Here is a 12,549-nt window from a genome sequence, read left to right on the forward strand (position 1 = left end):
GAAAAGGGGGAGAAAATGACACTATATATTCAAGAGAAAAAATGTCTACGTATCTTGGTCAATATGGTTTATAGTGTGAAAAATAAAAATTTTTTTAAAAAAAGTCACTATTTGGGTGGTGACTTACAATTGTTGCAATGTAATTAAAATAAGTTTTACATTTATTAAGATGTGCCATAATGGTTTCTGGATTTGATTATTATGTTCCCACTGTAGAGAAACATCAACTATGAACAAAAGCAGTATAAATATGCGGCAAAACAACTTTCTCTAACTGCGGGGCACAAGTTATATAATGAATCCAGGTCCTTTGCAAAAAATCTACATTTGGAGCATTGGGAGCAGTTTTGGGCTCCATATCTAAGGAATGACTGGAGACAGTCCAGAGGAGATTTATGAAAATGATCCAAGGGAAGAAGGAGCTTTTTAATGGCTCTGGGCCTGTACTTGCTGGAGTTTAGAATAATTAGGGGGAGGGGGATCTTACATTCATAAAGGTGTTAAATGTCATGGGGAGAATGGGTTTGAAAGGAAAATGCATCAGCCAAGATTTGAATGGTAGAGCAGACTTGATTGGGCTGAATGGTCTAATACTGTTTCTAAAGATATCTGGTGTTGTATAAAAGACATTGCAAGAGAAGGAAACTTAAGAGAGGCAAACATTAGCAAAGGTGGAATAGAGGTGGGAAGACTAAGTTAAAAAAAAATGCCAATAATGAAGGGAATCATCTGGGGAAATATTTTAGAGGAGACGCAGCATAGAAATTATCCAAGTTTTTTTATTTATTTATAGCATGTAGAAGCCGATTCCGGCCATTTAAATCCATGCTGCCCAATTACACCCAAATTAACCTCCAACCCCGTACGTCTTGGAAGATGGAAGTAAGATGGAACACTCAGGGAAAGCCTACACCGACATGTGGAGAGTGTTTAAACTTCTTGCATTCAGCACCAAATTTGAATCCAGGTTGTTTGAGCAGTTTATACCATCACGCTAACCGCAATGCTCATCATGCCCCCTTGGTAGGGCCTGAAAGGAGACTAAACCCGACAGAAGAATTCAAAGAAACCTCCAATGAAATTCTCCAAGTGATTGCAAATATTTCCAGGGAGAATTCAGAAAAAATATTCCATACTTAAGGATGAAGGTCCTCATGAGAATGTCTTGAAAGTACCTGGGAATCATGTGTGCATTGCAGAGCTCTCCCACAAATTATGAAATTTTGCAATCAGTAATCAATAGCAGAATAAGGATATATTTCTACGACATGACACCAAAGAATACCCACACGTAGCCAGTGTCCCAGAAAAACCAATCATGTCCCAAAAAATGCACCTCTCCCAGGACCTCCACAGAAGTGCCAATTTTAAATGTTATCATTGCCTCCATTATGGTTTGGAGACACAACAAGGTTCATTAGCCAAAAACCAAGTTAATTCTCGCCCCAAATTACCTGTATTGACATTGTTGGATGCTGACAACAACATTCCACCACCTGTGTCATCCACAACATCATCCTCGATGAGTTGCCAAGGCTCTAGTTCCTCTTCCTCACACTCCATAAATAAATCCGTATCTGCCATGTTGTTAGCACCTGAAAGATAATTAAGAACCCATTTAAAAAACCAGCCCAAAAAAGTAAAATAGGATCACAATGTATATCCATATAATGTGTAAAGTTATTTTCAATGCTCAATAAATATAACCTGCAAAAAAAAGCCCAATCGATTGAGTCATATTCAAACATTGAAAAAGGTGCAGGCATTGCAAAGGTACTATTGAGTCAGGAAGTAGATTTGTTCTAAAGAAAGGGCAATTTTAAGAAAAGCAATTCCACTCTTTGGCATCTAGATGAAGGTTTGGCAATAATTAGTGGATGATGCAGAGGGGTGGGCAGCTACATTGACCCAGGTTCACTCCTTACTATGTTTCCACTTTCTCCCAATGGGATTCTCCCAGATGTAGCATTTTCACCCACACCAGAAGGTGTGCTGGTGGTTGCTTAATTGAAAACTCTAAATCACCTTTGTGTATAGAGCTGCAAAATCCAGAAGTGGATGGGAATATGGCAGGGGGGTGGGAGAATGGCAATGTATAAATGGGTGCTCAATGGCTGTTGCTGGTTCTGTGGACATCTACTAAGAACAGAGGAATTTCTTCAGCCGAAGGGTGGTGAATTTGTATTTAAGGCAGAGATCGATAGGTTCTTGATTAACCAGGATATCAAAGATTATGGGAGAAGGCTGGGCAGTAGAGCTGTGGTAAACCACTGTTACACCATGATTGGCTGCTATCAATGGGACTCCCCTCCTGAGCCCAATCCTACCCAAAGCCACTTGCAGGCTGCCCTTTTTTGCTCTGATCAGTCAAGGAGGTGATTGGTTGTGTGAGAGGGTGGAACCCTGTCTTTAGCTATTAACTGCCTGATTGTTTCAATCCTCAGCCTTTTGTGAATTATTGATGGAACATCAGGGGCCGAGTGGGAAAATGGATCAAATCATGATTGAATGGCAGGGCAGATGATAGGATGAATATCCAATTTCTGCTCCTTTGTCTTATGGGCCAGAAGACCTGCTTCCATGCTCAACAGCAGTGGACCATTTGGAAAGTAATGATAAGAATTGTGGGGCTGCAGACATTTAGTGGTACAGTAAAAACCCCTGGTATCTGGCACCCATGGGGAATTGGTAGATGGCAGACAAGTGAATTTTCCAGTTGTTTAAGATTGCATGGATTGGCGAAATAACAGCGAGGCACGCCTATTTTAACCTTCCTTATTTTTTACCTATTTATTTTCTGCAATACCTTTTGGCAGTTGTTTGAGGGGAACAGTTGTTTGAATTCCAGATAACGGGTTTTACTGTATACATTGATACAAGTTGCAAACTTGCAGCACAATGCCACGACGTGAACAAGTTGTAATCTGTAAAGTGAGGGATGGGATGCTGTTCAGAGTATTGATATGCCATCAAGATCAATAGCCACCTCACAATGTAAGGCAACATATGTGGCACTCATGGGAACTCTTGTCTAACATTTTCTGTATTATTACATAATTATTACATAATAAAGGAACCTCGAATCTTAGAGTCAGCAATTCTGCTTCAAGGTCCAGAGCAGAAGTTCAACATTGACCTTGGTTACTGTATGAAGTTTGAACTGAGAGTTTCATAGAAACATAGAAGATAGGAGCAGGAGTAGGTCATTCAACCCTTCGAGCCTGCTCCGCCATTCAACGAGATCATGGCTGATCTTAAAGTTCAGTACCCCGTCCCCGCCTTCTCTCCGTAACCTTTAATACCCTTATACTGAAGAAATATATCTAATTCCCTCTTAAATATATTTAATGAACCTGCCTCTACTGCCCTCTGTGGCAATGAATTCCACAGATTCACCACCCTCTGGGTAAAGAAATTCCTCCTCATCTCGGTCCTAAATAGTTTGCCTATTATCCTCAAACCATGGCCCCGGGTTCTGCATTTTCCCATCATTGGAAACATCCCATCTGCATCCATTCTGTCCAGTCCTTCCAGAACTTTATATGTCTCTATGAGATCCCCTCTCAATCTTCTAAACTCCAGCGAGTACAATCCCAATTTGCGCAATCTTTCCTCATAAGTCATTCCTGCCATTCCAGGTATCAGCCTGGTGAATCACCTCTGCACTCCCTCCATTGCAAGAACATCCTTCCTTAGATAAGGTGACCAAAACTGCACACAATACTCCAGGTGCGATCTCACCAAGGCCCTGTACAGCTGCAGTAAGGTATCCTTGTTCCTATACTCAAACCCTCTTGATATGAAGGCCAACATACCATTTGCCTTTTTAACCGCCTGTTGTACCTGCATGCTCGCCTTCAGAGACTGGTGTACAAGTACCCCTAGGTCTCTCTGCACTTCCCCATCTCTTAATCTATTGCCATTCAAATAGTAATCTGCCCTCCGGTTTGTATTACCAAAGTGGATAACCTCACATTTATCCACATTGTAGTGCATTTGCCATGTATCTGCCCAGTCCCTCAATTTATCCAAATCACACTGGAGCTTCCTGACCCCCTCTTCTGTGCACACAACCCCTCCTAGCTTCATCTAGGTGCTCCAATTTCCTCCAATTCAAAAAGCCACTTGACCTACTGGATACTGCAAGCCCCATGACTATAAGCAAGCAACAAAATCAGAGGGGAACTGATGGACAGATGAGAAACTACAGTCACATGATTACACAGAAACTGAAGAGGGAATAGGAGGACTGGAATGCCTCTCCTGGGAGCTTGTAAGGAGAATAACTGTGTCATTGTAACTAAAAAAGATCCACTGAATATTTAAAAAGTCAACCCAGTTACTTGGATTCGGGTCAGAACTCAATACCCACTGAAAACAAAAGTTCACAAGCTCAGTACAAAATGATGTCATGTCAACACTTCTCATAATTCTCCTCTTTTGTGGGGGGAAAATAACAAAATATTGATGCTTATTTAGCCAGGGCACACACTACTCACTCTTACATTGTTCAGATGGCCAATATTCAAGTACATACCCAGGCAGAGAACATAAGCCTATTCAACTGCAAGGGACGTCACAAATTAATTGTATGTTTGACATAGAATACAGATTGTTACAAAAGGGTCAATAAATGGTGATCAAGGTTGGCAACTTTTGAATTTTTTGTTTCCAAGTGAAGTTACTGAAGTTACCTGCAAATGCCAAAAACTACCGTGTAAAAGTCAAATTTTGTGAACCAATTATTACATGTATTAAGTAACTGTATCGTTCGAGGAGTCAGGAGCTCAGGTGAGCAGGACCAAGTGTATGCAAAAGTCCACGGTCGGGGTGTCGGAAGCTTCACTGGGTAGATGGACATCCGGATCCAAGGTCTGCAGTCTGATGGGTGAACAGCTGGAGCTCTGATGGACAGAACACCTAGGCATTGGTGGCGTGGCATCTGGAGCTCAGATGTGCAGGCAGCCGAGGTGAGAGTCCAAGGTCAGGGCATCGGGAGCTCGGATGGATAGGCACCAAGGCAATAATATGCATTCAGGGTATCAAGAGCTTGAGCAGAAGGTACTCAGTCAGGGTATTGGAGCTTAGGTGGGTGGGCAGCCGAGCAAAGGGCATCAGGAACCAAAAATAGGGGTGGTCGACCTTTACACACAATATATTGGAAAATACCAGATTTCTGGGCCAAAATTAAGGTGGGGGGGGGGCAACTTTTACATGATATCAACTATTACATTTATGTATGCCTAAAAAAAAGACGAGACCAACAAGTTGAGTGGTGTTACAACAACAACCATGCCTTCAACATCACAACTAAGGAACTGGTTGTGGACTTCAGGAAGGGGAAGCCTTCCTAATCAGGGAGTCAGCAGTGGAAAGTTTCAAATTCCTGGGTGTCAACGAGTCCAAAGACCAATCCTGGGGCCATCATGTCAATGCAATTACGAAAAAGGCTCGTCAGCGGCAATACTTCGTGAGGAGTTTGAGGAGATTTGGTACATCACCAATGACTCTTGCAAATTTCTTCATGTGTACCATAGAAAGTCTTCTGACTGGTTGCATCACTGTCTGGTACGAAGGCTCTAATGAACAGGAACGGAAAAGACTATAGAGTTATAACTCAGCCAGCACCTCATGGGCATCAGTCTTCACTCCATTAAGGATGCAACTTCTATCATCAAAGTCCCTCACTAATGACCATGCCCTTTACTCACTGCTACCATCAAGGATGAGGTACAGGAACCTGACAACACCCACTCAATGGTACAGAAACAGCTTGTTCCTTTCTGCCATCAGATTTCTGAAGAGACAAAGAAACTACGGATACTTCCTCACTTTTTTTTGCACTGATTCTATATTTTTTTTTTTAAATCTCTTATTTACAGAATTATCATTTATAGTAAGTGGACCTTGTTCTGCACAATTCTGCTTCTGCGAAAAAAACAAAATTTGTTACACGTTCACAACAATAAACCTGATTCCAATACTATATGAAGACTCACAAAGGGGAAACCATAACTTTCTGCTATTTATGTTCAAATTCACAAAATGAAGCCTAGCCGCTGTACATGATTTTCAAAAATCAAGTTCAATTTCAAGTTTATAGTCAGCTGATTACACGAGTACAACCCAACAAAACAGCATTCTCCGACCTTCGGTGCAAAAGAAAATGCAGACACAACACTAGGACAGAACACATATACAGAGAACACACAAACAAAACACACATACAGAGAAATACATATGCAGGACAAATACACAGGTATAAAAATTAATTACTATCGTCCAGTTTATATTAGAATCTCAGATGGTTTATACAAATTGTTTCTTTGGCCATTCAGCAATATCACTGCCCACAGGATGAAATGTTTCTCAGCCTGGTGGTGCTGGCTCTGATGCGCCTGTATCTCTTTTCTGATGGGAGCAGCTGAGAGATGGGGTCCTCAATGATTGTGTGCCCTCTTCAGACACGATCCCGGTAGAACACTTCGATGGGGGTTGAGGAGGAGACCCCAGTGATCCTCTCTTATGGTCCTGTGGATTTACCTCTGATCTAATTCTCTTTGGCGGGCAGCAACCTCCTTTGAAGAAGACCGCAGAGCCCACCTCACTGACAAAAGGCAAAGGAGGAAAAACCCAACACCCAACCCCAACCAACCAATTTTCCCCTGCAACCGCTGCAATCGTGTCTGCCTGTCCTGCATCGGACTTGTCAGCCACAAACGAGCCTGCAGCTGACGTGGACTTTTTACCCCCTCCATAAATCTTCGTCCGCGAAGCCAAGCCAAAGAATTCTCTTCAGTAATCAGACCACAATGTGAGGTAGGCAGCCAGGTCACTCTCGATAGAACTCCTGTAGAAGGTTGAAAAGATGGTAGCCGCTTCAGTCTTCTCAAGTACAGTCACTGTTGCACCTTCTTAACAAGTGAGGAGATGTCCACAAAAGATCACTTATTAAGTGGACTCCTGGGAACTTGGTGCTCTCACATGCACAGAAATAAAAATGCTGAGAGAAATAACATGATACCCCTTGTCCAATATCTGAACACCATGAGTAACAACAGTAGTTACTCTCATCAGCAACAATGAGTCACACTACAGAGAACAGGTGGGAAATTTCATGATGAAGTGTGAGAATATGGAATTTAGAAGGACCAGGAATCTCCTCCACTACACATTAATAACTTGGTACAGTACTGGAGAGAGTAGGGAGCACCAAATTCCTCAGCATCCACTTAACATTTCCTCACTTGTCAGGACGACACAACAGTGATTCACTTCCCAAGAATACTAAAGCAGGCAAGTCTACTGGCCACCATCATATCAACTTTCTACAGGAGTTCTCTGAAGAGCGTCTTGGCTGCTGCATCACAATGTGGTACAGTTGCTGTAGAGAAATAGATTGGAGGTCAATCACAGGACTTCAAGAGCAGCAGAGAGGATTACTGGGATCTTCCACCCACCGCCCCCACCCCCTCATCAATGTGATCTACAGAGATTGTTGTTGAAAGAGGCTGTGCAAAACTGTTGAAGACCTCCTACCACCCCACACACAGCATCTTTCAGCAACTCCTATCGGGAGAGATAGAGGAGTATCAGTCAGTATCACCAGGCTAAGAAATGACTTCTTCCCACAGGCAGTAAGACTGTTGAGAACTAAACGAACTCACTAGTACTAGCCATTCGAGCCTCTCATATTTACTAAACTATATATATATTCATTTTCCCTATGAATTTTTTGTCTTTAAGTGTGTTACGTCTGGTTGTGTCTGCGTGTTTGGCACAGAGGACCAGAGAACACTGTTTCGTCAGGTTGTACTTGTGCAATCAGATGATAAATAAACTTAAACTTGACCAGGTGTACATAGTGAAAAGAACACAACTTCACAAAATAAGACGGGCAATGTCATCAGCTTTGAAATCTTTTGAATGATGCAGAACTTGCTTAGAATATTAATTAACCAGCAATTAAGATCACCTAATTTACTTGCATGGAATTTCTGCCAACTTTCACTGAATTGATCACTGATCTCTGAACTTGAATGCTTTTCATGTTTGGCCTTTAAGACATTGGGGAGGGTTAGTTTACATATGTTGCTCAATCTCTGCTGTTAATGGAATCCCGATCTCTTTGTATCATTCTTATGTTTATTAATCTGAAACAATAAAAAGATTGAAAAAGTAAGAACTTAAATGCAATATCTGTTGACTTCTCCAAAAAGGTATTCCTAAACATAATGACCATTTCTAGAACTTACCAATAGAATTCAATAAAACATTTAAAGATTTATTAATTCCTCCCCTTCTGGAAGTAATCAACCAGATTGAAAAAACACAAAGCATGCCAGATTAATGCTAAACAGCAATAATTACAGTAATACCAAAGACAGGGAAAGATCCACTTGCACCAGCGTCATATAGACCAATACCTCTACTTAACACAGATTACAAGATAATAGCTAAACTATTAGCAAACAGATTGGCCGACTATGTACCAAAAATAATAAATCTAGACCAAACTGGATTTATTAAAAAAAGACAAACAACAGACAATATCTGTAAATTTATTAACTTAATTCATGCAGTAGAAGGAAATAAAACTCCAACAGTAGCGGTTGCTTTAGACACAGAGAAGGCCTTTGACAGAGTAGAATGGAATTATTTATTCAAAGTACTACAAAAATTCAGCCTACCAGAGAAATATATTAATTGGATTAAAGCATTATATAAGGGGCCATTGGCGAAAGTGACAGTAAATGGATATATATCAAAACAATTTAACTTAAGCAGATCAACAAGGCAGGGATGTCCACTATCTCCCTCACTGTTCGCGTTAGCTATAGAACCACTAGCAGAACTGATAAGAACAGAAAATAAAATAAGAGGGATAAAAATAAAAGAGAAGGAATATAAAATCAGTCTATTTGCAGATGACGTTATAATATACTTAACAGAACCAGAAATATCAATAAAAGAATTACATAAGAAATTGAAGGAATATGGAGAAGTGTCGGGGTACAAGATCAAGGCAAATAAAAGTGAACCAATGCCAATGAATAATGCAGATTTCACAAAGTTTAAGAAAGAATCATAATTTAAATGGCAAACACAAGCAATCCGATACCGAGATATTCGACTAGATAATAATCTAGGGCATCTATACAAATTAAATTATCAGCCATTAATGAAGAAATTACAAGATGACTTAGAACACTGGAAAGATTTACCACTAACACTGATAGAAAGGGTAAATTGCATAAAAATACATATCTTCCTAAGGATACAATACCTATTTCAATCGTTACCAATTCCCTTAACAGAGAAATTCTTCAATGAGCTAAAGAAAATAAGGAAATTCTTATGGAAAGGGGGAAACCGAGGATAGCGCTAGATAAATTAACAGAATGATACAAACAAGGGGGCTTACAGCTACCAAACTTTAAGAATTATTATAGAGCAGCACAATTAAGATATCTATCAGATTTTTATCAAACAAGGGAAAAACCAGATTGGACCAGATTAGATCATTGGCATCGGAGAAAGTACCAGAACATATACTTTATGTGGGATGAAAAACTGGTGCAACATAGAAGTTCACCAGTACTGCACCATCTGCTCAACATTTGGAAGAAGATTCACATAGAAAGGAAAAAAACAAATGACCAACTACCAAAATTATTATTGACGCAAAATCAACTAATCCCTTTCACAATAGATAACCTTTCCTTTAGAGAATGGGAGAGAAAAGGGATCAAAGGAATAGAAAATTGTTTTTTGGGAAATAATTTATTATCTTTAGAACAAATTAAGTACAAATATGGTATAACTCATGGTACAATGTTTGCATACCACCAACTGAAAACCTACTTAAAAGGACAAATTGAGAAGCAGGCTGAGGTTACCAGAAGGAAGCAGCTTTGAATATGTGATTACAATCACAATGATAATTAAAAGATTTATAACAAACATGTACATCAAGCTGCAAGAGAAAGAGAACAATGAAATAAGCTATAAACCCAAACAAAAGTGGGAACAAGATATAAACAAAGATAAAAAATGAAAAATGGGAAAAGCTATGCTCCAAAACTATTAGAAATACAATAAACACGAGGTTACACATGATACAATATAATTGGTTACACGCCCCAAAAGTTTAATAAATGGGACCCAACAGTATCAGATAGATGTTTTTGCTGTAAGAAGGAAACAGGAACAACAGTACATGCAATTTGGACATGTGAGAAAGTGGAAAAGTTTTGGGAAGATCTAAATCAGGTATTAAATAAAATCACAAAATGCAACATACCAAAAATTCCAGAGATCTTTCTTCTAAGTAGTATAAGAAGTAAAGAACTAGGCCTCAATTTGGATGAAGCACAAAAAAGATTTATTATGATAGCCTTCGCTATAGCAAAAAAATGTATTATGTCAACCTGTAAATCAGAAGAGAGCCTGAGAGTGTAGCAATGGTGCACAGAAATGAATAAATGTATTCCGTTGGAAAAAATAACATATAATTTAAGAAATTACGTCACAGTATTCGAACAAATTTGGGAACCGTACATGGAACACAACAGAGAGGGCCTACCGTGGATCTCCACCCCTTAAAATGACAGAATGAGAAGAAGACGAAATGAACTGACCCAGTGTGTAAAAGTAAATGACAGAATTTTCTTGTTTATTTTAATTGTGTGATGACATTGTTTAATGGGTTTATTGTATTGTATATGTTGAACGATTAGTGGATAGGGAGTGGGGTGGGAAGGAGGGAGGGAAGGGAGGGGGGAAAAAGGGGAGAAAATGACACTGTATATTCAAGAGGGAAATGTTTGTGTATTTTGGTTAATATGGTTCATAGTGTGAAAAATTTAAAAAAGAAATGGAATCACATACAAAAACATGGTTTGTTACACAAGCCAATTTTGACACAATCTTGTCTTTCCTCAATCTTGAAAAGCTGTTAGGGATTACAGATTGCTAACTCTTCGACAAATGCAATATTACTTCAGTCCTGGTACCATTCCTGTAAACTTCCACTTTCTAGAGTGCCTCTTCTATGTTTACAATAGAAGGGCAGAACTCCAAATATCTATATGAAAAATTTGATAAACAGATAATTGAAATCTAAAATAAATACAAAAAAATTGTGGTAAATGTCAGGCCTTCAACCAAAACGTTCAGTCTGTTTCTCTACTTACAGATGCAGCCTGACCTGTTCAGTACTTCCAACACTGTTTTTGAAATAAACCTCTACAAATTAATCTGAGAACCAAATATATGGCAATATATGGATTTTAATCGTTCTTTACACAGCTAAACTCCATCTGCTCCAACCACGTACAAACATTACAGAAGAAAATAAAGAATTTAGCATCTCTCCCTTTAACTCAGGCCACATGAACAAAGACCTATATGCTCACTCACAAAGTACAACTGTTTCCAACAAAACACGAGGCAACACAAATACCATTAACGAGCCAATGGGCATCCTAATGAAAGTTATTCCAGAGCAACCTCAGATTGTTGCAACACCCAGGTAAAATATCAGCTGACATCTTAACTTTTGTTTAAATTTAGACATACAGCATGGTAACAAGTCCTTTCGGCCCATGCCGCCCACTTACACCCAATTGACCTACAACCCCCTGTACTTTTTTGAAGGGTGGAAGGAAACCCACACAGATGCTTACAGACAATTCCTTATAGACAGTGCCAGATTCAAACCCAAATCCATGCTAACCATGCCAGCCCTTTGAGGATAAAGCCTCAGGACAAACTCTGATCTTCTGAGATTTCATTGAAATATTTTGTTTGATTATTCCCTCCCTCGCCCCCCACCACCACCACGAGCAGCAAGAATGCTGAATGACCAAAGAAACTGCTCACACTAGCCATCCAAAACTCTCATATTTATTGAACAATGTTTATTTATTCATTTGTATGTCTGAATACTTGTCCTGCACATGTATCATTGTTGACATGAGTGTTATGTCTGGTTGTGTGCCTGTGTGTTTTTCATCGAGAACCAGAGAACACTGTTTCATCAGGTGTACTTGCGCATCAGATGACAATAAACTTGACTTAACTCTTTGCATGCATTCCAAACTTCAATCTTTGGCTGAGTTGGGGGGAGAAGAAGCTGCAACTGATCAAATTTAAGTCATACAAATTATTTGCCCATTTTTGATTGAAACAGTTGAGCCTAAAAATTCCAACACCTCTGCTTGCTCAAATTCAGTGTGGTCCATGAACATGTTAACCCACACGTGTCTACTTCTTGCTGCATAAACAGACATGGTTCATAATGGTTCTCCCAAGACTACAATTTAATCAGGCACACCAGAATATCAGAATCACTAATTCACAATTCTAGGGTGGCTAAAACAGCGTGTCCTGTATAAGTGTCAGAATGACACTAAGCTGTAATGAAATGAGCAAAATTTATATTTTAATCAAGACTAACAAGTGAAACTTGAACAACTGGCCAAACGTGCACATTGAGCCAAAGGAAAAATGCTTAGACAAGCAAAATTTGTTACCTACCTAAAATAT

The 12,549-nt window shown here is 39.5% G+C and overlaps 1 protein-coding gene across 10 annotated transcripts in view; it reads right to left on the minus strand.

Moving 5' to 3' along the window:
• The window catches only part of pogzb (pogo transposable element derived with ZNF domain b), a 112,374-nt gene that overhangs the window by 78,702 nt on the left and 21,123 nt on the right, over positions 1-12,549 (minus strand). For 7 of the 10 annotated variants that reach the window (XM_069940188.1, XM_069940192.1, XM_069940191.1 and 4 more), the window contains exon 2: positions 1,455-1,595. In XM_069940188.1, coding sequence (XP_069796289.1) covers positions 1,455-1,584 — 130 coding nt within the window. In that variant the 5' untranslated portion in view covers positions 1,585-1,595. Of the gene's footprint in view, positions 1-1,454; positions 1,596-7,975; positions 8,154-12,549 lie in introns of all 10 variants that reach the window. The other 3 variants (XM_069940187.1, XM_069940185.1, XM_069940184.1) reach the window with 1 other exon arrangement.

This window comes from Narcine bancroftii, chromosome 5 (assembly GCF_036971445.1).
Source record: "Narcine bancroftii isolate sNarBan1 chromosome 5, sNarBan1.hap1, whole genome shotgun sequence".
In the NCBI taxonomy this organism is placed as follows: domain Eukaryota; kingdom Metazoa; phylum Chordata; class Chondrichthyes; order Torpediniformes; family Narcinidae; genus Narcine; species Narcine bancroftii.